Below are 26,759 nucleotides of genomic sequence, written 5' to 3' on the forward strand. Positions count from 1 at the left end.
TTACAGGGAAAACTTGCGTGAACCATTGCTAGGCATGAGCATGAGTCAGAGGTAGGCATTTCGCCATATACAGCCAATCCAGCAATCCAATTTCATGCCTAACAAGGCCCTAAATTAAGAACAGTCATTTTCAAAAGTAAACTGTATAGGATGCTAATCTAACAGATGGGTTCAAAGATCATCACAGACCACCAGAACAGAGCCCAGTATTTTACACCCAACACCTAAACTTGAAGATTACATGACTGCCTCATAATTAATACATTTGCTAATTTAATGAGCAATTGAGGGAGAGACCATTCAATTCAGGGTCCGTTTTCTGCTACTAGAAGCTCAAAATGCAAGACACTGGATGCCATCATACTCAATTTCACCGACGCCCAATAGTTTAACAGTTGTGATATCCATGGATTGTTCACAGATAATAATTTCCAAATAAAATCATTTCACTTACTTGTTTGGCAATGAATGCCCTGGAATCCAGTGGGGCATTTGCAGGTGTATTCGCTGAAGACATCTCCTCTGCGTGAAATCAATTCGCACAGGCCACCGTTTTCACAGGGATTAGGGTGACAAGGCCCTGCAAAGGAAGAAAGAAATAATTGTGTGTAGAAAGTGCCATTTAAATTGGCAGGCTAGAGTTAACCACTCAGTCAATCTGGCTGCCGGGTGAAGTAAAATATTCTAGGCCACAAGCACTCTGTTGCAGAACTCGAGTCATTAATCAGTTGATAACCTTGTCCACTTCACTGGAAGTAGTTGTCAGGTTTCTTCCACCCTATAAAAGCTATCCAGCCAGAACCTTAATGCTCGACAACTTGGGCAATGAACTCAGGAATAGACTGAGGCCAAAATCGACAATCCTGATCTCCCACAGTAACAATTGACAGACCAAAGTCATTCAGCCACCATAGTTCCACCCTGCTGGCCCTTTTCCCATACCCTTTTAAATTTTGCTTCTTAAAATATTGACAATCTTCCCTTTTAGAAGCTATTATAGATTCCATTTCCATCACCATGTTTAGTCAGGCACATCTTAACAACCGAACTTAAAACCCTATTTATTCGTCTGGTCATGGTCCTAAATTTACACCTTCCACTTACTGACTCACCCAACAGCAGAAACAGTTTTCCTGTTTTGCCTCATCAAAGCCCCTCAATTCATCCACATCCATCAGACCTCATCTTTAGCCTGGAACATCAGCTCTGGAAATTCCTCCTTAAACCTCTCCACTTCACTACTCTTGTTTTTTCCCCCTATGAGACACTTCTTAAAACCTACTCTTTGTCCAAGCTTTTGGTCACCATCACCTTAAATTTTGCTTGATAATGCTCCTCTGAAGCACCTGAGGATGTTTTACTATGTTAAAGGCACTATATAAATGCATATTATTGTTGTCCTTATTGTTTATTCTGATGAGGTGGAAAGGAGAGGAGTTTTAGGGGAATGCATAGGATACTAAGCTGATGTTTCTGCCAAATTTCCAAATAACAGCTGGGAAATTCCTCAGAGTTGCTGTTACTTCTTCAGGACTGTGGTATAAATGTATAAATGCATTATAAATATAAAAGGAAAAACTATTTTTAATTGTTAACAAATGTGCAAATTCCAAAACAATTTCAGTACTCAAAAGGTTAATCTGCTCTGTGACATTTCAGTGATGTATGCTAGTGGCAAAACATTAGCTTTGGCTGCTTTTTTTTATTGCAGTTAACTGCTCTTGCAATTAGTTCACTTTGAATATTTTCCATTTTTCTGAATCTGATTGCACATTAGCAAAGCAAGAAATCGGACTTGCACAGTAACACTATCAGCGCATGAGCAATTCTCAGGAATTTCCCAGCCAACATACTTCTTCAGTTCTTTGATGACTCAACACAGCATCCAGTGAGAATCACAGAATCACAGTGCAGAAGAGGCCCTTCAGCCCATCGAGTCTGCAGTGACACGTGAGAAACACCTGACCTACCTACCTAATCCCATTTACCAGCACTTGGCCCATAGCCTTGAATGTTATGATGTGCCAAATGCTCATCCAGGTACTTTTTCAAGGATGTGAAGCAACCCGCCTCTACCACCCTCCCAGGCAGCGCATTCCAGGCTGTCACCACCCTCTGGGTAAAAAAGGTTTTCCTCACATCCCCCCTAAACCTCCTGCCCCTCACCTTGAACTTATGTCCCCTTGTGACTGACCCTTCAACTAAGGGGAACAGCTGCTCCCCATCCACCCTGTCCATGCCCCTCATAATCTTGTACACCTAACTGACCTTTGCAAACTAGGAACATTGCCAGATCCACCATGGACCTGTGATAAGATAACAAACCGGACCTGGGTTGGTGATGGGAAATGGTGACAGTGATGGTTTTAACCCTGCCTGCCCAGTGGGAACCATGCGGACAAGGGATTAAGAGGGCAATCAAATGGTTCCCACAGTGTTACCACATCACCGGCAATTTTGACTTCCGGGTATCGGAAACAGAGCAATCACCTAAAGGCGGCAAATCGGGGCTTCATAAATATTGAAATGTCATATCGGTTTTTGTAATTTTAAACCAAAAATGCATGATTCGCAGAAAGTCACCAGGTAAGAAAGCATTTTTAAACTCTCTGATCAGGTTCCTCGTGGCCTGGAATCGTTTTCCGGGTCCAAAGAAATCTTGTGCTTCTGTTGTCCAGGTCTATCCAGCCCTGTCTGCTTCTGCTGCAATTGGCCCAGCCCCACACACCGCCACCCACCATCTGTGTAAGTCCTGTATTACTTACCTTGCTGGGGAGCGTTTACTCCAGCGCTCATTGGCGCCCGACTCCTGCTCCAATTCCTGTTGCCACCCACCTGTCACGCCAGCACTGCTACCAGTTTTGGGCAGAGGACACAGCTGAACTACTTTAAATGAGATAAAATGGTCTGAGGCCTAATGTGGCTAGGAGCCTGTGGGAATTTCACTCGTGGACCTGCCCCGAGCTAAAACCAGCACTTGAGATCAAGGAGGAGAGATAAATTATCACAGCCGATCTCCCATTCTGTGATTCCAACCGAGAGACGTGTGTATGGACAATAAATAAAAACACTATTGCCCTTGGCTGGCATGGTCAGGTAGCCAATTGACAGTTGCAGGCTCACATCTGAGGAATGTTTACTTCGACTAGATTCTGTGGGTTCAGGAGGGAGGGGAGGGAAAAAAACACAGTCAGAATTTTGGGGCATTGCAGGACAAGGACATTCCTTTTTTGGCTAATTATCAGACAATAGTGATATATTTCAAGAACAGGTCTGATCTTTCAACAAAAGCAGCAATTTAAAGACAGCAGACAATGATTTGCCTGGGGTGCAAGGATCTGCCAATGTCAGCAAATGATTGTCATGTAGAATGATGCAGATTCTAGGCTAAAGAAAAGGTTCTCAGGCTTTATATGCAGCTTATTGCTGTATGCTCAGATATCTGCTTCACTATGGAAGCTCCGCACCACACACTGCAGGCAAAAGAAACAGAAAGCTGACTTTCAACTCGCCAGTTCCAGAGTTGAAAGGTCTCCCTGGAGTGTATTTTGATCAGGGTGTCGGAGAGCGAGGAAGCAGGCATCAGGGTCAGCCCGCCAACTTGAGAAATATGCCTAGCAATTGTTGTGTCGCCACGCTAGCAGCGAGCGTTCAAACACAGGCCGAAGAATGGAAAGGGAGTGCAGCAGCCCAAGCAATCAGTGTGCACGCACGCACAAAGCAGCAACTACAATTACCAAACATTTAATTTAGAGAGACTAAAGAGAAAGAGGTTTGACACCTTCTGCGAGAGTTTGAGAATGGCTTTGAACCCTGCACAAGACTCGTGAGGATCTGTGACCTGAAGCACAGTCAAGCTTTGAATTTCTGTCCAACAGCATCATTTCTGTTGTCAGAAATCACAGGCAGCTTACCTGAGGGTTTGGAGTATCTAGTGACATCGTTATACCTTATGTCTTCCAGCGTATACCCGGTATGTTTCTCTGCACCACTTCCTGTTTTGATTGCATCAATAAATTTTATTAAAATAAAATGATATGCTGAGAAGGAGGGAGAAGAAACATGGCTGCACAATTACTTTGCAAACCACAGGAAGTGATGTGAGGGAACTTCCTGGGTACAGCTAAATTGAAGATAAAAAGCGAAATGGCATTGCCCAACAGAACTCCCAGGAGATAAGAATCCCCACTGTAGTACTTTGGACTCCTTAAGTTTTGCTCACAGATAGAAGTGGAAACTCAAAAGGTGAAAATGGCTATGGTTAACATCAAAGAAAGCGCTTACTCAAAAAAAAGGTAAATTCATCTTAGTCACTGGTCCAACACTTTATGGAGTGAGCTGTTCCTCTTTAAGATTTTATCCTCCCCTCCTATGCTGCTCACAGGGCGTCAATGGTTCCAGGGCACTATTGAAGAGCAAAGTGCTCTCCAGTATCCTGACCAATATTCCTCCCTCATTTAACACCATATTAACAACACAGATTAACTGGCCATTTACCATTTGTGAGATTTGCTGAGTGACAATACACCTAAGTAGCATGTTAAATTTCTTAAACATTTTGTTGTGAAGTAGCTTGGGATATTCTGGGCACAGTAAAAACACTATGGCAGTGTTAACTCTTCCTTGCACAGATCATAGCATTTTACAGAACAGCAGGAGGTCACTTAGCCACATTGTTCAGTTCCAGATTGTTCTAATTAATTATAGTCCAGGCACTGAATTAACAACCTCATGAATATAACTGTGAAATGAGGGAGGGACTTAGTTACATAAGCAAAATAGATCCTTTTGATGTAAAATCAATCCATATTTATCTACTTGTGACTGAACACCACAAAATTCTTACCTCAGGCCACAAGAAAGATACAAATAAGACAAGTTTCATGGGCATATTTTAACTCATCCATCCAGAATAACAAAACTACTATCTCCCATTGCATCATCTAATTTCTTGTATGAGTCTGAAGTTTTTACCTCTATTTCACTTCCACCACAATGTAAGTGAAGAAATTCCTCCTACAATCCTCCTAAACTTTCCTTTCCGTGGTTATCCAAGCCACCATTACTCTGGCATGGCTTGGGATGGTCGATCTAGAATGAAGGTAGACTTGCAAAGTAGACAGAAAAGTTGCTGCAAGTTGAGAATTTGGACTCACTGTGGACCCAGCTCAGAAGTTATACAATAAAATCTTTCTGTTTTTAAATTCCTCTCACTAGAGATGGTTCTCAGTCCTCCTCAGATGTTTTAACTTGTACTTCTTTTAAAAAGGCAAATGTAAAAGATCTCCTGGCACTATTTTGAAGGAAGAGCAGGGGCATTCTCCCCAGAGTCTTGACCAATATTTATCTCAAGCCAAAACCTCAGCAACAGATGACCTGGTCATTATCACATTGCTGGTTGTGAGACCGTGCTGTGTGCAAATAGGCTGTGGTATTACAATAGTTACTACACTTCTAAAGTATTTAATTAGCTAAGTACTTTGGTACCTCCAGAAGTTGTAAAAGGTACATTAGAGATGTAAGCATTTTGTTTTAACCGTCTTTTTCATGCATTTTAACCATGGCTAAAAAGACATTGCTAGCAGGTTTATATGTAACACAACATTGTTCAGCAATGTGAGGGAAAGATAACACTTCAGCTTGAAGCAGTGCACAATTGTGCATTGACTTGGAATCATTCACAACATCAGAATGTCCCTAAGCACTTTATAATCTTTGACCTGTACTTTATAAGTCTACCTACATTCTAGACGTTGTGCTGGAATAATGGTGGCTTGTATAACTGTAGAAAGGAAAGTTTAGGAGGATGGTAGGAGGAACTTCACTTACACTGTGCTGGAAGTGGAATAGAGGTAAAAACTTCAGACTCATACAAGAAATTAGATGATGTGATGGGAAATAGTAGGTCTTTGATTCTGGATGGATGAGTTAAAAATCAGCCCAAGAAAGTTGTCTTATTTGTATCTTTCTTGTGGCCCGAGGTAAGAATTTTGCAGTGTTCAGTCACAAGTATATAAATAATTAAATTCTGGTGGATTGATTTTACATCAAAAGGATCTATTTTGCTTATGTAACTAAGTCCCTCCCTCATTTCACAGTTATATTCATCAAGTTGTTAATTCTCATTCTCATTAATACCATTACCTGTGACTATCCTACAATATTACAAGATCTTCCATGGTGATGACACTTCAAGAAGTATTTAATTGACTGTAAAGTGCTTCGGGATATCCTGAAGTTGCGAAAGACACTGTTAGATGTAAGTCTTTCTTTCTAGCCTGTCTCAATTGCAGGACACCAGCAGTTTATAGAGTTTCAAAGAATCAACAGATGGTGTTACTGTCAGAGACAAACAAACAGCTGTATATCCTCACTAATCAATGATACACTGATGGCAGTTGAATTCTTTCCCCAATAAATTCTGCTCAAACAGAAGCTATTAGGCATGGAGCCAAGTCCTGGACAATAGGCAGTGGTCTTCTGTTACTGCATCTGACATTTTATTTGCATTCAATTATTTATTTAATTTCAATCCAATTTTGCTTGCTTTGCTTCTGTGTAAAGCCACAGAGCTGTGAAATCCTTGAACCAATAAAGTGAAAAAGAATAGATAAATAGCCATGCAGACAGAAACGCAAGGTGGAAGAACAAACAGCTCAAACCTTAGCATCAGTCATCCAATCAAGCTCTCCCCCAGGCTTCTTACCTTGTTCTATCTCCGTGCAGTGTTTCCCGCTGAATCCATCCATGCAGATGCAGTAATAGGAATCCAAAGAGACTCCAGCCAGGCATGAGCCTCCATTCTGGCAAGGGTCAGGCTGACAAGGATGACCTGTGGAGCAGCAAAAAGCATTAATGGCTCTGAAATGTGTGGGCTGTGACCTTGGCAGTTACACCAGGACCGTGACCAACAAGGATCTCTGCCATTTAGCCTGCTGAAGTTTATCAGTGGGAAGATCCTTTTATTTGGATATTGCCGCTGGGCATCTGCATGATTTGTGGCAAAGCATGGATGCCCACCACAGTGAAGATGCTGCAGATTTCACCAAAATAGCAGTAGACCAAGGGGAGAGATGTCAGCTGAAAAACAAGAAGTGCAGTGCCCTGTGTTACAAATGAACAAAATTTCTGTCTTTCTCTAAAAGAGTCTAGGCCATAGTTCTGCTCAAGGTGGGCCCCACAACTGCCCTTCCATGAGCCCATTTGCCTCCTTTCAATTAGCTTACTGGCCACTATGGAGAGGCCAAGGATGTGGGAAGTCCCGTGTTTTTCGATTCGTTACCCGAGCTCTGCACTCTCAACAATCAATGGACTTGTTTGGGATGAGTAGAGGCTTGCAGCCACTGGAAACTGGATCACTAGGCATGATCCGTACTTAGGACACTAGGGTCTCATTATAGTTTGCAGCCCTTCCGCTGTGTGCCCACCAGAGTTATGGTGGGGAGTGCCAGAAAGGGCAAAGACATTTGGTTCAACAACACAGTAACCTTTGTTCAAAGTCAGTTCCTTCTTTTAATGACAGCAAGGAAGGGGATAAAGGAATTTTCAAGATTCTAATTTCAGCAATGCCTTATTTTTTGGAAGGCTAAGTGATATAGATGATATTTATACTCACCACTATAAAGACAGGAATTTTATACCGTGCAGTACACAATGTATTATTTTATTAGTGTGCCCCTTTAAAGCCACAAACACAATTGTTGTTAAGCAAACAGAGGCTCAGGTCACTCCGAGTTTAACAGTTGGCCAGGCAGCTTTTCAGATAGGAAAATAGCAGTATTTGTAATTTTCAGCAGGTATCTCTGAAGCATCCAGCATTAAGAGACTGATGTTCTTTCTCTTTAAGATTGTTTTGCTCTATAACCAGCTGGAATTTGTTATCTGGAAGATGACATAGAAACATAGAAAATAGGAGCAGGAGTAGGCCATTCAGCCCTACAAGCCTGCTGCGCCATTCAATATGATCATGGCTGGTCCTCCATCTCAAAGCCATACTCTTGCCCTCTCCCCATGCCCCTTGACGCCCAGAAATTCAGCAAACTGGAAAATATTACATTTAGTTCCCTCATCCAAATCATTGATATATATTGTGAATAGCTGGGGTCCAAGCACTGATCCCTGCGATACCTCACTAGTCACCTCCTGTCTCTCCAAAAAAGACCAATTTATTCCTATTCTCTTTCCTGTCTGCCAACCAATTCTCAATCCATGACAATATGTTACCCTCCAATCCCATGTGCTTTAATTTTACACACTAACCTCTTATGTGGGACTTCATCAAATTTTCTGAAAATCCACCACATCCATTGGTTCTCCCTTATCTATTCTGTTAGTTACATCCTCAAAAAACTCCAGTAGATTTACCAAACATGATTTCCCTTTCATAAAACCATGTTGACTTTGTATAATCCCATTGATATTTTCTAAGTGTCCTGTTATCACGACCTTTACTACTGATGTTAGGCTAACAGGTCTGTAATTCACTGTTTTGTCCCTCCCTCCTATATAAAATAGTGGGGTTACATTTGCCACCCTCCAATTTGCCGGGACTGTTCTAGAATCTAGAGTGCAAACCTTTCTTATCGATGGATGTGACAAGCTGTTGCCAGTGATCTCAGAAGGCCACATGAGTGCAGTCAAATGCCCCTTGTACTTGTGGGAAATCGGAGATTGCTGCAAAATCTAACACTCTTGCAGCCTGGCTTTCGGGATCCAGTTGGATTTGGGACAAATTGGTGTGCTCTTATGGCATGTGGTGTGTGCTATCTGGTTGATGAAAAATGGTGTGCTAGATGTACTGGGAGAGCTTTTCATCTGGAGATACATCCAGCTCCTTGGTGTAACTCCAGCAGACAGAGGAGGAAGAGCAGACGGGAAGACATTCCATCGCTTCCCCACTTCCCACCACTACTTTTGAAATTTTCCGCTAGAAATAGAATCACATAATTGCTGCGGTGCAGAAGGTCATTTGGCCCATCATGTTTGCACCAGCTTTCTGAGCATTTTAACTTAGTGCCAATCTCCTGCCATTTCCCCATAACCCTGCACATCGTTTCTATTTAAATAATCATCCAATGCTCTCTTGAATGCCTCAAGGGAATCTGCCTCCACTACACTTCCAGGCATTGCATTCCAAACCCTAACTGCATGCTGTATGTCCACCTCGCTGTGTGTCGCACACATCCATCCATGTCCACCCAAATGAACACACTATAAAGGAGAGTGCAGGGACTAATTGAATAGCTCCTTCAAAGGCACAATGAGTCAAATGGCCTCCTTTTGTGTTGTATATAATTTTATAATTATAATGGGATCTAAATGATGGCAAAAGCTTGTACACTGGATTTCTGATCATTGTTGGACACTAAGAACACCATTCTTTTTTGATGGATACCATTATTGTAAGAAAAGGGGACTTAAAATATCATGATCTGAATGGAACTTACTCATCTCCAAATTTAGAAAATATTGGAAACAAAGGTTAAAAATATGCTTGTCAGCTGGAAACACTAATTTCCCCTCCCTCTCTGAAACCTGATCCCTGATGGAAGTCTGCTCATAGTGATCCTAAAGCCAGGAAATCAGCCTGGAATAAGGGGATGTCTCACCCTACTAAAGTAGTTTCACTTAGGGAGCTGTAGGAAAAGGAACCCCACAATTTTTGGTCAACATATAGACAGATGTTAAAAGGAAATCCAAAACAACAACAGAACTACCTGGAAAAACCCAGCAGGTCTGGCAGCATCGGTGGAGAAGAAAAGAGTTGACGTTTTGAGTCCTCATGACCCTTCCACAGAACTGTGGAACAGTTCTGTGGAAGGGTCATGAGGACTCGAAATGTCAACAGTTCTGTGGAAAGGTCATGAGGACTCGAAACGTCAACAGTTCTGTGGAACGGTCATGAGGACTCGAAACGTCAACTCTTTTCTTCTCCACCGATGCTGCCAGACCTGATGGGTATTTCCAGGTAGTTCTGTTTTTGTTTTGGATTTCCAGCATCAGCAGTTTTTTGTTTTTAATCTCTGTGTTAAAAGGAAATGTCTGCTACAATCATTAAAGATAAATCAGCAACAACATACATGTAAGTGCGGTGATTTACATGTAACAGATGTCCCAAGGCCTTTGGGTTAATAAATATTAAACTGAAACAACAATACCAGTATTTATATGGCACCTTTAATCATAACAAAATGCCACTTCACAGGAGCATTATAAAACAAAACTTGACACAAATTAAAGAGATATTGGAGCGGACAACCAAAAGCTTGGCCAAACAGATAAGTTTTAAGGAGCATCCTAAAGGAGGACAGGGTAGGATTGCCAATTGTGAATAAGTTTATTCCTGGAGGTTTCATCACATGACTTGGCCATTTGTCGGCCAACACATCCATTCTTGCTACACACTGTCTTCCTATGCCAACTGGAAAGCAAAAAGACATATTACTCAATTGACTGCCAGCCTTTATTCAAACATTTTCAGTATTTTTACATCTGGTAAAGAGAAATGTTCAAATAAATTTTTTTGTTTTTTTTTAAAAACTATCTTCTTTAATGTCCCTATGATTTTTTTCCAGGATTGCACACAGAACTCTCTCCTGAAGATTGATCTTCATTTCCTGGAGACAACAGCCCAATCCTGCAGGATTGACAACCCTCAGAAAGGGAGGTAGAGGGAATTAATTACAGAGCTTAAGGCCTTGGCAGCTGAAGACATGGCCACTAATAGTGGAGCGATTAAAATTGGTGACGCTCCAGAGGCCAGAATTAGAGGAGTGCAGATATTGCAGGGGTTTGAGGGGTTGGAGGAGGTTACAGAGGTGGAGAAGGGGGAGAATGTTAGTGGAGGTAAATGAAGGCATGCCTGAAGAGGTATGTTGGGGAAGTGGGGAGATTTTTGTGAGGCAGCCAAGCTCTGAACAAGAATTCCAGAGAGTAGGAGCATAGTGGCTGAAGGTGGTAGAGTGAGAGAGGAGCCAGAATGGGATACACTAAAAACCAAAATCAGAGAAGTAGAGGATGAATGCCTGGGGAAATTTGCCACAGTGATACACTGAGTCAATCCATCCTAATGCTTTTGGTTCAGTTTAATTTTGACACAAATTTCTGGTCACGCTAGTCAGAGATAGGTTTGGCAGCAATGAATGGTTTTTAGTTAGCACTTCACTGAACTGTAACATTCCTCTTCAACCATGCCTGCATTTATCTCCAGTAACATTCTTTTACTATCACTTTGATGTTTATTAAAATCTTTCAGAATTCCTTGGACTATATGTAGCATGAAAGGCTGTGTGTGTTGCTATATATTTTATATTGGTGTTGCTCATTTATTTTTCATGATTAGTCCCCACTTTTCACCTTTAACATCTTGTGTACAGCTTGTACCATCTAATTAGACACCAGTGGCCATGGACACAATCTGAATTTTCTGGTTGAAGGAGAAAGTGTGACACAAAAGGCTCTAAGTGGGAACTTTGTATATGCTTTTTCACTTTTTTGTTTCATTTATTAAACAAATTGGCCCCTAATTTCCATGGATTCTTGCAATATTCTCAACCACACACTGGCAAAACCTACGGGAAAACTTAACGGGCCCTGTTGCACTGGAACTCTGTTGTTTCTGGGATATTCATGCCGGCCTGCCTTACAAGGCAAATCTCAAAGAGGAGTGGAGTTGGAGCTGGGATTGAGACTCTTTACTGCCAGAACTGCCTAAAGTGTTCCCTCTTCTCCGACTCTATGGGACTTGGGTCAAGATTGGAAGTCAGCATGACCAATGAGGTGTGGCAATGTTTTTTCCCTGTAGCAACAGGTACCAGAGATGTGCCCACAGTGACATAGGTACCATGTATTTTTTTCATTTGTTCATGAGATATGAGTGTCCCTGGCAAGACCAGCATTTATTATTCTTAATTGCCCTTGAAGAGATGGTGGTGAGCCATCTTCTTGAACCACTGCAATGCTTCTGCTGTAGGTAATCCTGTTAGGCAGGGATTTACAGTACATTTTGCCAGCAACAAACAGCGATGTATTTCCAATTAGGTGGTATGTCTCTGGGAAGGGGAACTTGCAGTTGGTGGTGTTCCCATGCTCCTGCTGCCCTGGCAGGTGGTAGAAGCTGAGAGTTTGAGACATGCAGTCGAAGGAGCCTTGGTAAGTTGCTGCAGTGTATCATGCACGCACTGCAGTCAAGGTGAGCCATGCATGTTAAATTATCCGCAATAGCCCCACTAACTCCAGTGAGGATCCACATTGAAAAGTGGCTGACCATCAGAGTTACAGCCTGCTGATTCTCAGGGCCAATCTTTCTAATGGAGTAAATCCCCTGAAGAAAGCACAAGAGGAGCACTAAGTACACATGTTATGTTTAAATTATTCATTTTCACATTCACTCAAGCATTTCCGTTATTTCGAGGTCACACAGTATAAATAAAGCCCACTTGTGGTTCTATGCATAGGCTTGGACTCCCTGTAACAGAATGATGTGAACTCTTATCTAAACATGTCACAGAGCTGCTGAGAAATCTTGAAACACAGTCTACTTATTTATAGTTTGGTCTTTTGAAAGTGTATGCTTGTATAACCTCCTCCGCTTTCCTGTTAGATATCTCTTTCTTTGAATAGTCAATTAAGAAACATTTAAACTGCTAACAAAACATAAGGCTTGTGGGTTGACAAGGAAGTGCAAAACACTGGGATTTATTTTTCACGGGATGTGAATGTCGCTGGCAAGGCCAGCACTTGTTGCCCATCCCTAATTGCCCTTGAACTGAGTGCTTTGCTAGGCCATTTCAGAGGGCAGTTAAGAGACAAGCTCAAAGCTATGGATCTAGAGCAGGCATGGGGAATCTCCAGTTTAGGGGCTGGATCCAGCCTGTGGTGACGTTTCAAAATCTGGCCAGAAAACTAAGACAGAAAAGGAAGAAAACAGGTCCCTTCCATGGTCTGTGCTCAGTTAGTTGATCTCAGCCACACATCACTCATGGTTGTCAGAATTATCCAGTAACCCTGAGAAGAGGAGAGGGAAAAGGAAATCAGCCAGAAATCCCATTTCTGATTGTCACCCAGTGATTCCCCACTGGAAGATGTGAATTTTGTTTGAGGACAGGATGGAGATTAATCACAAGCCCTGGCATGGTTGTAAAGACTGTGGACAATAATGGACACATGCTAAACTTTAACAGTATCGATGCAATGTTTTACATGGTGATTGTGCGGATCAGGAATCTGAGCATGGACGTCAATGTGGCTAGTTCACAGTCCACATGATTCATTTTGTCTCTTAAAATGGATATCGTAATGAGTTACAAACCAGATTGCCAGACCTCCTCACCCAAGTTCTGATATGTGCTCCCATCTTGTTAAGTTTTCCAGCAGCAATGCTAAATAATCAGATTTATCCTCAACTGGTTCACATTTGGGTCATGTGTGAAACTGCTGGTTTCCATGGAGCTGCGTCGGTGGAGGGGTGGGAATTCTCTTCTTCTGAGAAGAGTTCCAGGAGTGCAGGACTTCCTCCCTTTGTCCCACCTCCATTCCCTCCTACCCCTCCCTATCCTTCTTTATTCACAGCCATCCTCTTCTTGCCAAAGGGAATTCAACTGAGGAAACTCTGGCTGTGCTGCTGCAGAGTACAACACTTGAAGGGGCATCAAGTTTAAAAGGGGCAGATGAAGACTATATTTAAGATTCCTATTGAAGGCTCCTTCAACAGCCCGGTATTTGCAGGGTGACTGGAGGGAGGGCAGGCCACTCTAAACCCTCTGTTTTCATTGAAGGATCTCCAGGCCTTTACCACCTGCAGCCTCAGGGAGCGGTGTTAAGTCAGGCCAGCTGGAGGTTAATCCACTTGGGACTGGGGCTTTGTCCTCCCACTGCCATTTGTGCATATCAGGTGGGGAACATGCCACCAGTGATGTTCCCGAAGGGAGTTGGGGGTGGGGGAAAGAGTGAAATCCCAGTTTGCGAAGTTGAGATAGAAAATTCAATCGATCACTCCCCACCACAAACCTGTCCAATTATGGAGGAGAAGGAATGCTTCACCCACCCCCACCATATCACCTACACCAGTACCTTCACAGTATGAAGCAGAAAAAGGGAAAGGAGTCTCATTAACCGACAACATACTGCACTTGGAACAGATTATCCCAGCACCATCACACCATGCACATTATCTCGCCTGCAGTCAGTCTCATGCCAACAAAACATACCATAATGCCTCTAATTCACTGAACCACAAAGTAAGCACAGATGAGTTACTGTTCTGACACTGATGTTGAGAAACATTGTGGAGCTTTGCACAAAATTCAGAACAAGAAGCAACAAAAACCGCCAAAAATATTGTCAAAACCAAAACTAGCATCTTGTGTCATGTCTTACAAGGTCTTGTGGCTCCTATGAGGTTAGTCCAGACCATCATCTTCCTCAGCAGTTTTCAAGACTCCCCCTTCCCCACCCACAGTTTATCAACATGGAATGAACCGTATAGCAACACTTTAGTTTTGTCCAACTCAGTTTGAGTTCATGTTGGCCTACACCTTTAAGAAGAAAATCAATCATAACAAACATACCTAACCAATTGTTCATGTCATTATCATCTTGTTGTTCCTCCCCATAACATCCAGCTGACTGCCAATCCTTTGGCAAAGATAAAAAAAGTAACCTGAGCAATGCCACAGGAGATATGTATTTATTTAAACTCTTGTATTTCCATCCTGCCTCCTCGCTATTAACATAAGAACAAGCCTGGAGGAAGAAACAGCCATTCAGCCCATCAAACTCACTTCATGTATGATTTTTTTTCATGGATCCGTACCCCAACCTCTCAATTCCCTATTTTAGGAAGTTTGATGCCATTATCAGAAGCTGCACAACCCTAGCGAAGGTTTATCATCCATTAGTTTTACTAGGCAGAAAAGTACAAGCTGGGGTTTTGCAATTTCCAATCAGTGCCAAAATGGAAAAAGTCCTAAATTCTTTCCCTTAGTTTCCCTGAAAAATTTCTTGTGCTGTTAACAATCCTCAATCCTCCTTTTCAACAACTACCAACCCTTTTAAAATGATCCTTTCTCTGGAATGCTCTGCATTTACTTTCCCTTGGGAAGAGAGCATTTTCTAATCACCAAATTGTGAATCTCTAAATAAATTGTGAATTCAGTTCTTCAATTCTCACTTTAACAAGCACTATTTTACGGATTGCTCTTCAGGGATAAAACATTTGGTTGGAGCCTTTCATTATTTCATCCCTTTCACAGCAGAAAGGCGAATTCCTGCCTGAGCAGGAATTTGCAAGGAATATATGATGTTAATTATCCAATTATAATTGCATGTTCACTTCAAGTTAGGCTCCTAAATAAACCCAGCTAGAACATATATTTAATCCCAATTTATCTTAGATCCTACAGAGGCAATAAACCACATGCCTGCAATTTCTTTTCTTATCTCGAATAGATCAAAAGCTGAAACCGAGCCTTTATTCCATGAACTACCTTCTGAAAGAAGGTTCTGAAAGAACATCTGCGGTGAATTGATGAGAGATGGCACTGTGGAGGAAAGATCAGCTTTCATTAATTGGGCTCATATTAAAACAGTTCTGGCCATAAATCTGACACAAATTGGGAATATTACTTTCCTCTGGCTTTGGAAAAGCAGAGGACATTGGTGGCTGTTGCTGTCACTTTTGAGGCTTAGAATACGAATAAAAGAGACTATTGTTGCACACCGTGCTGGTTAGAACTCATCACTAACAGGTCTGTTATCTAATCACGGTGCATATTAAATGTCTTTCAGGCAATACAAAGAAATGAACTAAAAGGTATCAGAAATGTCAGCCCTGATGATAGATCAAAGAAGCGGGGTTTATTTTCTGTGGAAAGGAGGATGTTTCAAACTGCTGCAGCTGAAGTTTTCCAAGATTCTGAAAGGAATTGATAAAATAAGCCCAGGCAAATTGTTCTTGACGGTCAAGTATTCAAATGCCAGGAGACACATTTTAAAAAAAAATAGGAAGTTGGGAGTAAGAAATTAGAAACTCTACAAGGAATTGTGACTGAAGGCCACTGACACGGGACATTTTATATGGAGTGGAAGCAACCAGATGACCCCATGTATATTTGAAAGGAGGGAGGATTGATGGATAATGCTGAAAAGGTGTAGTAATGGGTTGATCTGTCAAAAAGGGGCAGTTTTATCAGGATAATGGCTCCTTCTGTTGCTGAAAATTCTAATATTTTCCTTACAGATTGAGGAAATTAGATTGTTCATCTCTTCTATTAACTACATCTTGAGGACTTATCATTCTTCAGATGAAAACGCTTATCAACTCTCAAATTCCTGGCAGGCCCTTGTACCACTGGTATGGCATGTGATTTCGAATGATTCCACATTCCCATCCCAAGTCTTAGGATCAGAGTCATTTAAATGAAGGGGAAGATGCTCATTCCATTTCCGATCTTCGCCCCACGTACGCTAGAAGTGCTGGGGCGGCACCTCGTCTCTCCACTGGGTGGTGGGACTGGCCATTCTGACCAAAGAGGCCAACGCTTTTTAAATATCTAATAGAAGCAATGAGCAATCAGCATTGCGGGTCCCACCTAAGTCTTTGTTTATCACGTATTCCTGTGTCATGCATGAATACTTTACATTAGGTTCCAAAGAAGTAGAATTGGCAGGTTACCATGATGTCTGAATGGAATAGGATGAGGGCAAGAAGAACCAACACCAGCCCCATCAAAAATATGGATCACTGGGGAAAAAAGGCTGAGAATCCATGGACCTGGGATTTTCCCCATAAATTATACATTTTTTAAGCTCAAGATGTGGAGGAATTTTGAGACAGTGTACTCCAGGCAGTGTATTCAAGGAGAGAAACCTGGAATAAAGGTGCATGGTGATGTGGGTACCATAAATGTTGTTCTGAACTCATGAGCTAAGGTGAGTTGAATGAGCTTCCTGATCTGTACCTATTTTTTGAATGATCTTAAATTTTGAAAAATTTATGAGCTGAAACAGCAGGAACAAATTCTCCCAATTCACCCATGGTAGAAAATAGGAGCCAAATTTAATGGCAAAGCCATTAATTGATTCTCCTCTAAATGAACATTAAAAGCATAACACATTTTGGATTAATAACATTTGATTGATTTGAAAAAAGCAAATCTTGGATTTCTTACAGTATGTTATTGGTGGGCTTTTTTTTTTAACCAAATAGCAATAGCTTAAAGGCAATGCTCCTATTTACTGCTCATTTAATGATTTTAAATATCAGTATTTAAAATTGACCACACTTTCTATTATCTTAATACCAGTCAGTAAACATAACACTTTGAAAAATCTGCCTACGCCTCGAGTCTCACCAGTGAAGCCCACATCCAGAGAATGAATAAAAAAGAAAATCAGGAGGTTCACCTCAGCACAGTCGAGGTATCAAGCTCAGCTTCATTTAGTGCAGCTCCTCACTCCTGGCAGTTGTAGCAAGTTTCCAAAGCGACAAAAACCAAAAGTAGGACAGAGAAACCTTTGGGTAGAAATGAACTGTTAAACCCCACTTGGTGCATCTTTGACCTTCTAGGTTAAAACCCCATACAACTGAATGAACACAATTCATGTTGAGAGAGATTCATGTGCTTCTAGAAACAGTCCTTTTTGTGTCTTTTCCTCTTGGTTCATACTTCATTGGTGGGTACTGTGCAGAACTTGCTATCTTTGGACATGGCAACAATGGTATTTCTGAACCCTGTCTGGCCACTATCCCAGTTTTATGACCTCATTCTGTCCACTGCACTGGGAAACCTTCCAGCTATCTATTGTAAACCAACTTCAGAATTTCCCAGGGATGTGTAGGAACTCAAGGACAAATCACACGATGAGGTTTGGTTTGATTCAGCTAGAAGGCAAGACCTGAAAGTTCACAAATTCAATTAATTCTTGAAAAGAAAACATGGATCGTAAGTGACCCTTCCCCAAGTCTAAATGAACAGTAAACATGTTGCCTCTTAAACAGAGCTTTCAAGCTTCTCAGATACCCCTGCCTGTAATGATCCACACCATCGTTTCAGGAAGACCTTCAACCTCCAACAGTGTCTAACATGTTTCGCTAGCATTTAAGTCACGATTGCTGGTGAGAGTCTTCACAGTCTAAGAGTATAAGAAAATAAAAGGACCAAAAAAAACCTTTTAAATTATTGAGGCTCATTTTGTCCATGGGTAATTGAAGAGCCTGTTCTATTGTTGCTAATCAATAACCATCTAAACAAATTAATAAAAATTCATAATATCTATCATACATTCTACTTTACACTTGTTACGTCAGTTGCTGTGACATAACTTGGGATCAGTACAAGAAGAGGGGGAGGGAGAGATAGGGGAAAGGTCAGAAGAATTATTTTAAGCAAAGGACTGTGAGAATAATTTCAAATGTCTTTAAAACCAGTCAATTATAATACTTAAAGTGAAGTTACAGAAACACTTGGAAGGAAAATATTCGAGGATATGGGAAATAGCATGGAAATTGACATTGGATCGCTCCAAAGTCAAACTAATGTAAATACAATGAGCCAAATAGCCTCCCGCCATACTGCAATTTGCATGCTCCCATAAGCTCAACAATGCCACACAGCCATGCCTCAAAGACAAGAGTATACAGGAGTTAACATTAAATCTCTGACTCCATAATTTGGTTCTGAGTGAGATGAGGATTTAGAGGAATGACAAACCCTGGTTGAATTCTTAACCTATCCTTTGTAATACTCCATTATCCATGTTCTTTAAATTCCTTTCTTTGGAAATCTAAAAAAAGATTTTAAGCTATATAAATTGTACAAATTCACCAATAACTTACCTGTAACCAAGATAGAACACCTTTCACCACCTGAGGTTGAGGACAGCCTCCGTGGTGATGGAGAAAGTTACTTCAAAGGCATTCACAGCTGAATTAAATCTGGAAACAGTCTGTTTAGTATCAGATTAGAATGAATTTTGAAGATGGAAGAGTTAGAATGGCTTGTTTTATCCCTTGGGGAGCTGCTGTCATAATAATCTCCCTCAACCCAATTAAATTGCATAAAGGTGGTAAAATTTTGTGATTTTAACAACAGGATTGACAAGCTCAATCATTTACTTCCTGCCATTAATGAGGCAGCTCATCAATAAAAACAGATTAACTTGCAGATTTACCTTCATTGCCCTGACCATATTTGTGCCTCAATTGTATAAGGTGTTGGTGGCTATAAGAACTGGTTTTGACTGTGATATCCAACCAGTTTATGTCAGTCCAATCATAGCCATGGGGTCAACATGGGCCACTTACAATTTGTCAGCCCACAATGCAAATATGTCACTCATTCCCTAAGGCTGGTTGTGTTTCCAGGTGTTAGTTCCACCATCTAGTCATTCACTAACATTGTGAATGTTTTAGTATTTATGACTGGCAGACTTGCAATTTATGTTCCAGTGTGATTTCATTTATATTCAACTACAAATAACTGAACATTCTCAAAGGGGTAAGGTCAAATCATTTATTTGAAGACCCATTGCGATTCAAAAGTTCTTGCAAATTTTACAAGATTGTAATTAAAATTAATTTTATTCTAACAATTTCATTCCTGGGCTCTCAAAATGATGGAACTCTCTCCCTCCCACAGTCCCCTTTTCCTGCAAGCTTTTAACTATCAAAACCCAAGTTCAAAGAACCAGATAATCATAATGGCATTACAGTACAGGAGAAGGCCATTCAGCCCATTGAACTCATACAGGCTCTCTGCAAGAGCTAGTCCCATTCCCTGTAGCCCTGAAATTTTTTTTCCCCTTTGCATGCTTATCCAACTCCCTTTTAAAAGCTATGAATGAGTGTGCCTCCACCACCCCTTCAGGAAGTGCATTCTTGATCATAACCACTTGCTGCTTAAAACAGCTTTTCCTCATATAGGATTCTTTTGCCAATAGCTTTAAGTCTGGTTCTTGAATTTTCCACCAATGGGAACATTTTCTCTCTAGTCTGTCTAGACTATGATATTCTTGGTATATTGCTAGACTAATGTAAAATACTCAATGGGCAGAATTTTGCCGTCAGCAAGAAGGAGGCGGGGCCCACTCACCGACACGTAAAATGACACGGGATGATGTTGGGCGGAACCCCCGACATCACCGTGCCCCATTTAAATTTTCAGGAAGGCGGGGGCACAGCAAGATCAGCTGTCCGCCCACCAACCTGTCAATAGCCAATTGAGGCCATTGACAGGATCATTTAAACAATTAAAGGACCTGCCCATCCAACCTTAAGGTTGGTGGGCAAGCCAGGAGCCCCAGCGGGCAACAGAAAACACATGAAACCTCATCCAGCGGTGGGATGAGGTTTCATGCAGGGTTTTAAAAAGTTTAATAAAGTTTTACTGTAATTTATGAACATGTCCCATCTCATGTGATAATGTCACATGTGGGGGACATGTTAAAGACTTTTATCTTTTTAAAAGTGTCAGCGATCTCCCTGAGGCTGCACTTAGCCTCAGGGAGATGTGCACTTTATTGTACGCATTGCAAGAACGCACTCTCGCTTTTGGGGAATCCCCCCCCAGCCGTACAGAGAGCGCATAGCGCTTCCTGCCGGGCGTCACACTGGGCGAGCCTTAATTGGCCCACCCACATAAAATGGTGGCAGGGCCCGCTTCTCCGGCAGGGATCAGCTCTCCACCCGCCGGGGACTGGATTGGGCCCACCCGCCCGACAGGCAGAAAATTCTGCCCAATGAGTCTGTAGAGCTGTATGAAACAGATACTTTATTGGAACACATCTTACAGCTTTCACTTACATCTTCCACGAGACTGTACGAGAGACAAAGGGTGGAATAGTCATAAAATAGCACTAAGTGCGGTAGCAGGCTTGAGAAACGACATTTTACCCGCCAGCTGCAATGGCGACTTTTCACACCGTATCATCCACTTCCCGCCTCATTAACTATGCAGCCACAGGAAACACTGGCGAGTGGCCTCTGAATCACCTGCTACGACGTTAGCTCACTGTTTTCTCACTCTGGGTGCCATATCTAAACTGCAGCCGTACACACAGTTCTCAATGCTTGCAGCCCAGGACTGTTCCAGTGAAGACAGGCCCTGAAAGTCAAGAAGAGTTCAGTGACCCTTTTGGAGGCCCACCGTGATGTCCTCCACCCTGGTTCTGGTCACAGGAGGTCCAGCAATCTCACACTCCAGCTTCGGAGGAGGTAGCAGGGGTGGTCAGTGCCAATGCTGCACAGAAGGTTTGCCATCCAGTGCAGTGCAGAAAGAGGATGAATGATCTCATCCATGTCACCAGGGTAAGGCAAACTCATCACTCTAAAATCTCACACACTCAAGCCCATCACATATCCACTGCATCTTACTCACTGCCAGCTCAAGGGACATCACCACTCACTCTCTCACACACACCCTCACATGTCCATCTAGCCTCATCTCTGGATACTGCCTCCTCAGCCCTCACCACCTTGTGGCCACTTGCACAGATCAACATGTGTCCCCGCACACACCCTGGGATACCTCACTTCCCCAGTACAGGCCTCACCCTGCAGCCTCTTCCCATGCCTAAGGCCACTTCTCCCCCTTCCCCAAGCAAGCCCTAGGCCGGCGGCCACTGAAAAGCCATCCCACCTTACGGCTGGTCTCTAGGTGGAGACCTGCCCGTGAGCCTCCCATAAAAGTGATGTGGTGCTGTCTGTGAAGCCTGGCGCTGATGACTGCAAGTGCTGTCCAAAGCAAGGTAGGCAAACAAACCTCAAAGTCCCAGGTGAAGTGCAGCCCGCCAGGTTCATGTCGCTTATGTTCAGTTGTGAAACAGGTCAGCCTGGTACCCGGATGCTCCAGGGCGAGTGGGATGATTCCAACGAGCAGGACTTATAATGAGATGCTAAAGTATTGAAATTAGGTTCCCAAAGTGCGGTGGTGGGAAATGCAGCCCGCCATTGATGGGTGGAGCGGAGAATCCTAAACTACTTTTACGATGGTGTGAAACTGATTTTTGTGATCTCCTGGCATTTTCCACACCCGCTATGGTGCTCACCACAAATAAGATTCTGCCCAAAATCATGTGATCTTGCATCACTTCCTGTGATGTTGTACGCAGTATACAATTAACATGTTAACCACCCAATATAACACATTACGTTTCTCCCTCCCACCCACCCCCCAAAGTCTCTGATTTCCATTTCTATATTGAAAAGATCAAACAAACCACATCTATAAACTCTGCTGTGTTATAATTCTTAGCCTTGTTTTCTTCCCTTAGGTCCTCTTTTTTCCTCCATTCTTCTTAAATTGACAATCGCTGTGACAGTTTCACAGGTACAGCAGAATGGGTTATCTTCTCCTTTGGAGGTGATCAGGTGTTTAAATCCTGCAGGTGGTCCCTCAGACGCTGCTGGGCAGGAGGGGAATTGGTAGGTGACTCAGGTTCACCAGTCAGGTTGTCAGCTGGATTGATAGATGAATGCAGCATCTCTGGCCAGTTAGATTGGGTAGATAACTGCTTCCATGGGCTAGGAAGCTGCCTCTGTATGACAACTAGTGCACATCTGTTCCATCTCACATACCGTGCTCTGTTTGGATGAGATAGGACCGCGGATGGGGTGTCTGTTCAATCACTTGTCCATAGCAAGCTTGGTATCGTATCCAAACTGGCTTTCCTAGTTGGAGGTCTGGCTGGTTGTGTGCCTTGTGACATTTGTCATAGTTCTACATTTGGCTGGAATGATACTAGTCCTCTTTCTCTCTCACTTTTTCCAAGTCATCAGCTTGTGCTTGCAGCATGAGTGTGTGTGTGAAAGTAGGGAGTGGAGTTCTCAGTTTTCTTCCCATGAAAAGTTCACATGGTGCTACCATTTTGGGGTGGAGTTGAACAATAGCTTACAAGTAAAAATTGGATGTAATTGTTCTACTTCAGTAATGCTTTCACAGTACACACTCCTCTTTCAGTTTCACCGTTGGCTTGAGGGTATCTTGGTGAACTGGTAGTATGGACAAATCATACTGTGAACTTGCAAACTGTGGTTCATTATCTGAGATTACAAGGTCTGGGATTCCGTGTGTTGCAAATATCTCCTTCAGTGATGTAATCACTGCTTCAGAAGTGTGCTCCTGCAGTTACTTGACTTCTATTCATCTGGAGTAGTAGTCTACTAGGATCAAGAACATCTGTACCTCTGTGTTCAAAGAGGTCTATCCCAAAATGTTCCCATGGTCATGATGGAAAGGAAAGTGACATCAAAGTTCTCTTGCCTCCAAATGATGAATAGCACAAGAAATACAGTTTGATACCTTCTCTTTCAGCAACTTTGAGAGACCTGGCCACAAACAGAATATCTTGCTCTGGCTTGACACTTAGCAACGCCCAAATATCTTTAGTGCAACCATTGCAGTATATCTCAGAATTCTTGGAATGACCATTCTCTCATCATGGATGAGTAAATCATCAACTACACTGAGGTACCCTCTCTGTTCATAGTAATGTCTGAGAATGAGATTGTGCGGCATGTATGTTGGCAATCCTTTGACACAATACTCTCTGATCTGAGCATATTCTTCATCAGGTTTCTGTGCATCTCTGATTTCATTCAGTCACTGAGTTGTTGCTGGTAGAGCTGCTGTTGTCAATGCGAAGGTTTCTACCTCTTCAACAAGGGCTACATCACATTGTTCAGGCCTTGTCACTGGGCTGGATGACAAAGCATTCATTGTATTCTGCTGCTTTCCCAGAACATACCCTGTCCTTTCATCAAACCTCAACATCCTCAGTTTGAATCATTGTATTCATAGAGGCATTTTTGATAACTCTAGAATTTAACAGTGTCACTAAGGGTTTGTGTTCTTTCTCGGTCATGAAGTGGAGACCAAGAACATAATCTGCGAGCTTCTCGTAAGCCCATGTAGCAGCTAATGCCTCTTCCTTTATCATTGCATATCTCTGTTCAGTCTCTGCCGGTGAGCAGGATGCATAGTAAACTAATCCATGCTTTCCATCTGTCTGTATCTGAAAAATACAGCTACCAATCCTGTAGAAGATGCATCTGCAGCAATGATAGTGGGTAGCTCTGAGGCATAGTGAGATAAAATATCAGATGATATCAGCATTTCTTTGAATTTCTCAAAAGACATCCATTGTACTTCCTACCAGCACCATTTATTATCTTGTTACAACAGCTAATATAGTGGTTTATTGATGTCAGCTAGGTAGGGCAAGAACTTTTCGACTTGGTTTACCATATCCAAGAATCTCTGGAGCTCAGTCAGGTTCTGAGGAGCTGGAAACCCCTTCATTTCCCTTGTCTTCTGTGGATCAACTCTGACATCAGACACATTCACAATGTGCCTGCGAGAATCCTATTTATGGTTGAGTGCAAATCCTGCTTCTTCGAGGCATCACAGCACGGCTCGCACTCTAGTATCATGTCTGTGTGAGTGAGCCCATGGATCAGGACATCATCCATGTGAGACATGACTCCATCCAGTCCTTCTAGGATACTTGACATTGTCCCTTGTAAGATTTTTGGTGCCGACGTGATGCCGAAGGTAATCTGTTGAAGCAAAAAACTTCCCAAATGGAGTAATGAAGGTTGTGAGCAACTTAGACTCTTCATTGCAGGGTAGTTGCCAAACACCATTATGTGCATCTAGCTTATGAAGATCTTTCCAATTTAGCTCTTGTCCACAGATGGCATAAGATGAACTTTGTGTTCAACTGTTTTGTTCACCTAGGTAAGATCAACACAAATTCTGATAGATCCTATGAGTTTTGACACTAGGACCATCCCCACGCACTAGTTTATTGGTTCTATCTCAGGTGAAATAACCCTTTACTTCAACAGGGTCAATTTCCATCTTTACTTTTGGCAAGAGTGATGAGGAACTTTTCTGAGTATAAACAGACACACTGGCTTCGTTTCAGAACATAGAGGGATGTGGTATGCTGTCATCAGCTTTCCTAGTCCTGTAAACAAGTGTGGGAATTCAGCTCTGAAGTTTTTGGGCTGACCTTCTCAGTTTACCAGTTCCTCTACTCAATATATCAGTGCAGGCCTTCCTGCTCAAAAATGAGCAACTCTGGTTCTGAATCATGTACAAGGGGTTGGATTTCATGGGAGACAGACAGCTCGTGCCCCCAGAAGGAAACTTTTTAAAAGCCTGCCCTACGCAATAACTGGCTGGGGCAGGATAAAAAGGCTGAGGATCGAACTTCTGCCAAGTCCCCATCTGATTGGCCAGCAGCTCTAGCAGTTCCAAAGACATGAAATGGTTGGCTGAAACCAAACTTTAGGAAGGATGTGAAGGACACAGAGGGTCTAGAAAAGATTAATGAGAATGGTTCCAGCAATGAAGGACTTCAATTACATGGATAAATTGGAGAAGCTGGGGTTGTTCTCCAAAGTGAAGGAAAGGTTGAGAGATGTTCAAAATGTTAGAGATGTTCAAAATCAGGAGTTTTCTATGTAGTGTAATGCGGTATATCGGATATTGGATTGCTAATGGGTTAATTCTAATTATTCATTCACAGGGGGCCACATAAAATATGTCGTTTTCCCACCCACCCCAAACCTGTTCTCCATGATATGGAGGGTAGGCAAGGCACCCACTAGACTGCCCACTCTTAGGCCCTTGACTGGCGTTCTTCCTTGGCGTAACTCTGCACTATGAACACTAACCCTACATTTCTTGCCCCAATGAAAAGAACAGCTGATTAAGGCTCTGATGCCCCTCCTGTTCTCCAAACACCTAAACAATGGGAAGTTGGTTGAGGGTACTGATATCAGCAGAAATTGAATTGGAGCCTGGTGGGGGCTGGGGAGGTGGGTAAGTGGATTGGAGGGGAGAAAAGAACAAAACAACAAATAAAAATTGGAGACGATCAAATTGCTGTAGAATCTTAGAAGGAGCTTATGATTTTCTCACTATTCTGCCAGTCGACATCCAACACAGCCCCCTCACCCCAACATGCACACCCTATTAACACAGCAACCACTGCTCATCATAAAGCATTTGACTTATGAATATGTGTGTGTCTGTTGCCTGAAGTGTGTAAAGAAAGATTCTCTGTCCTATAAAATGTCTCTTTGAACTACCAATCCCAATTAATCCCCAACATAACCTGGATTTACACTAATATCTCAGCTCTGCATGTTTGCTTCTGTGTTGTGTACTGTTAATGAACTTGGATTTCAAATGGACACATTTTGCTGCCATATCTATCCGACTGTGAATCGGTGTTGTTATTTTTTTCCCGAACACCTGGAGCTGCAAGAACGGAAGAACAACTTTAATTTTTTTTCCAACAGTTTTCTTCCCTCCTCCCCTGTGTTGGCTCCATATGGGTGAGGTGGAAGGCGAACAGGAGATGGATGACAGGTGCCAAGGTTGCTGCTTACCTTTAGTCAAGTAGCTATTCCTCCTTGCTCATTGCCATGAGCATCAATCAGCTATTTGACTGCAGGAATCATCACAGCTGAACATACATAGGCTTTCAAAGTGTCGCTGGATGGTAGACAGGATTGATGACCTTGGGCGACTTTCCTCTTAACCCAAGTACGTTGATGCAGGCTGTCATACCCCTACCACTTCCCCATCAGAATGAAACTAAATCAGCACAATCCAGGGAGAAAATCTGGGTCATCCTAGCTTGTATGGCTCAAGTGCCAAGTGCTTTCATCTGCTCACATTTTAGTGAGTGAAATATTAACATTCTGCCTCCAATAATCTATCACTAAACTAAAATCATTTCTCAGTGAC

At 42.3% G+C, this 26,759-nt stretch overlaps 1 protein-coding gene across 4 annotated transcripts in view; it reads right to left on the minus strand.

The window, feature by feature from the left end:
* Positions 1–26,759, minus strand: part of mfge8b (milk fat globule EGF and factor V/VIII domain containing b) — an 83,164-nt gene that overhangs the window by 31,855 nt on the left and 24,550 nt on the right. For 2 of the 4 annotated variants that reach the window (XM_041175046.1, XM_041175045.1), the window contains exons 2-4: positions 6,707–6,832; positions 3,915–3,995; positions 455–580 (exon numbers count right to left, since the gene is read on the minus strand). In XM_041175046.1, the coding sequence (XP_041030980.1) occupies positions 455–580; positions 3,915–3,995; positions 6,707–6,832 (333 nt within the window). The remainder of the gene's footprint in view (positions 1–454; positions 581–3,914; positions 3,996–6,706; positions 6,833–26,759) is intronic. The other 2 variants (XM_041175049.1, XM_041175048.1) reach the window with 1 other exon arrangement.

Source organism: Carcharodon carcharias, chromosome 26 (genome assembly GCF_017639515.1).
Source record: "Carcharodon carcharias isolate sCarCar2 chromosome 26, sCarCar2.pri, whole genome shotgun sequence".
In the NCBI taxonomy this organism is placed as follows: Eukaryota; Metazoa; Chordata; class Chondrichthyes; order Lamniformes; family Lamnidae; genus Carcharodon; species Carcharodon carcharias.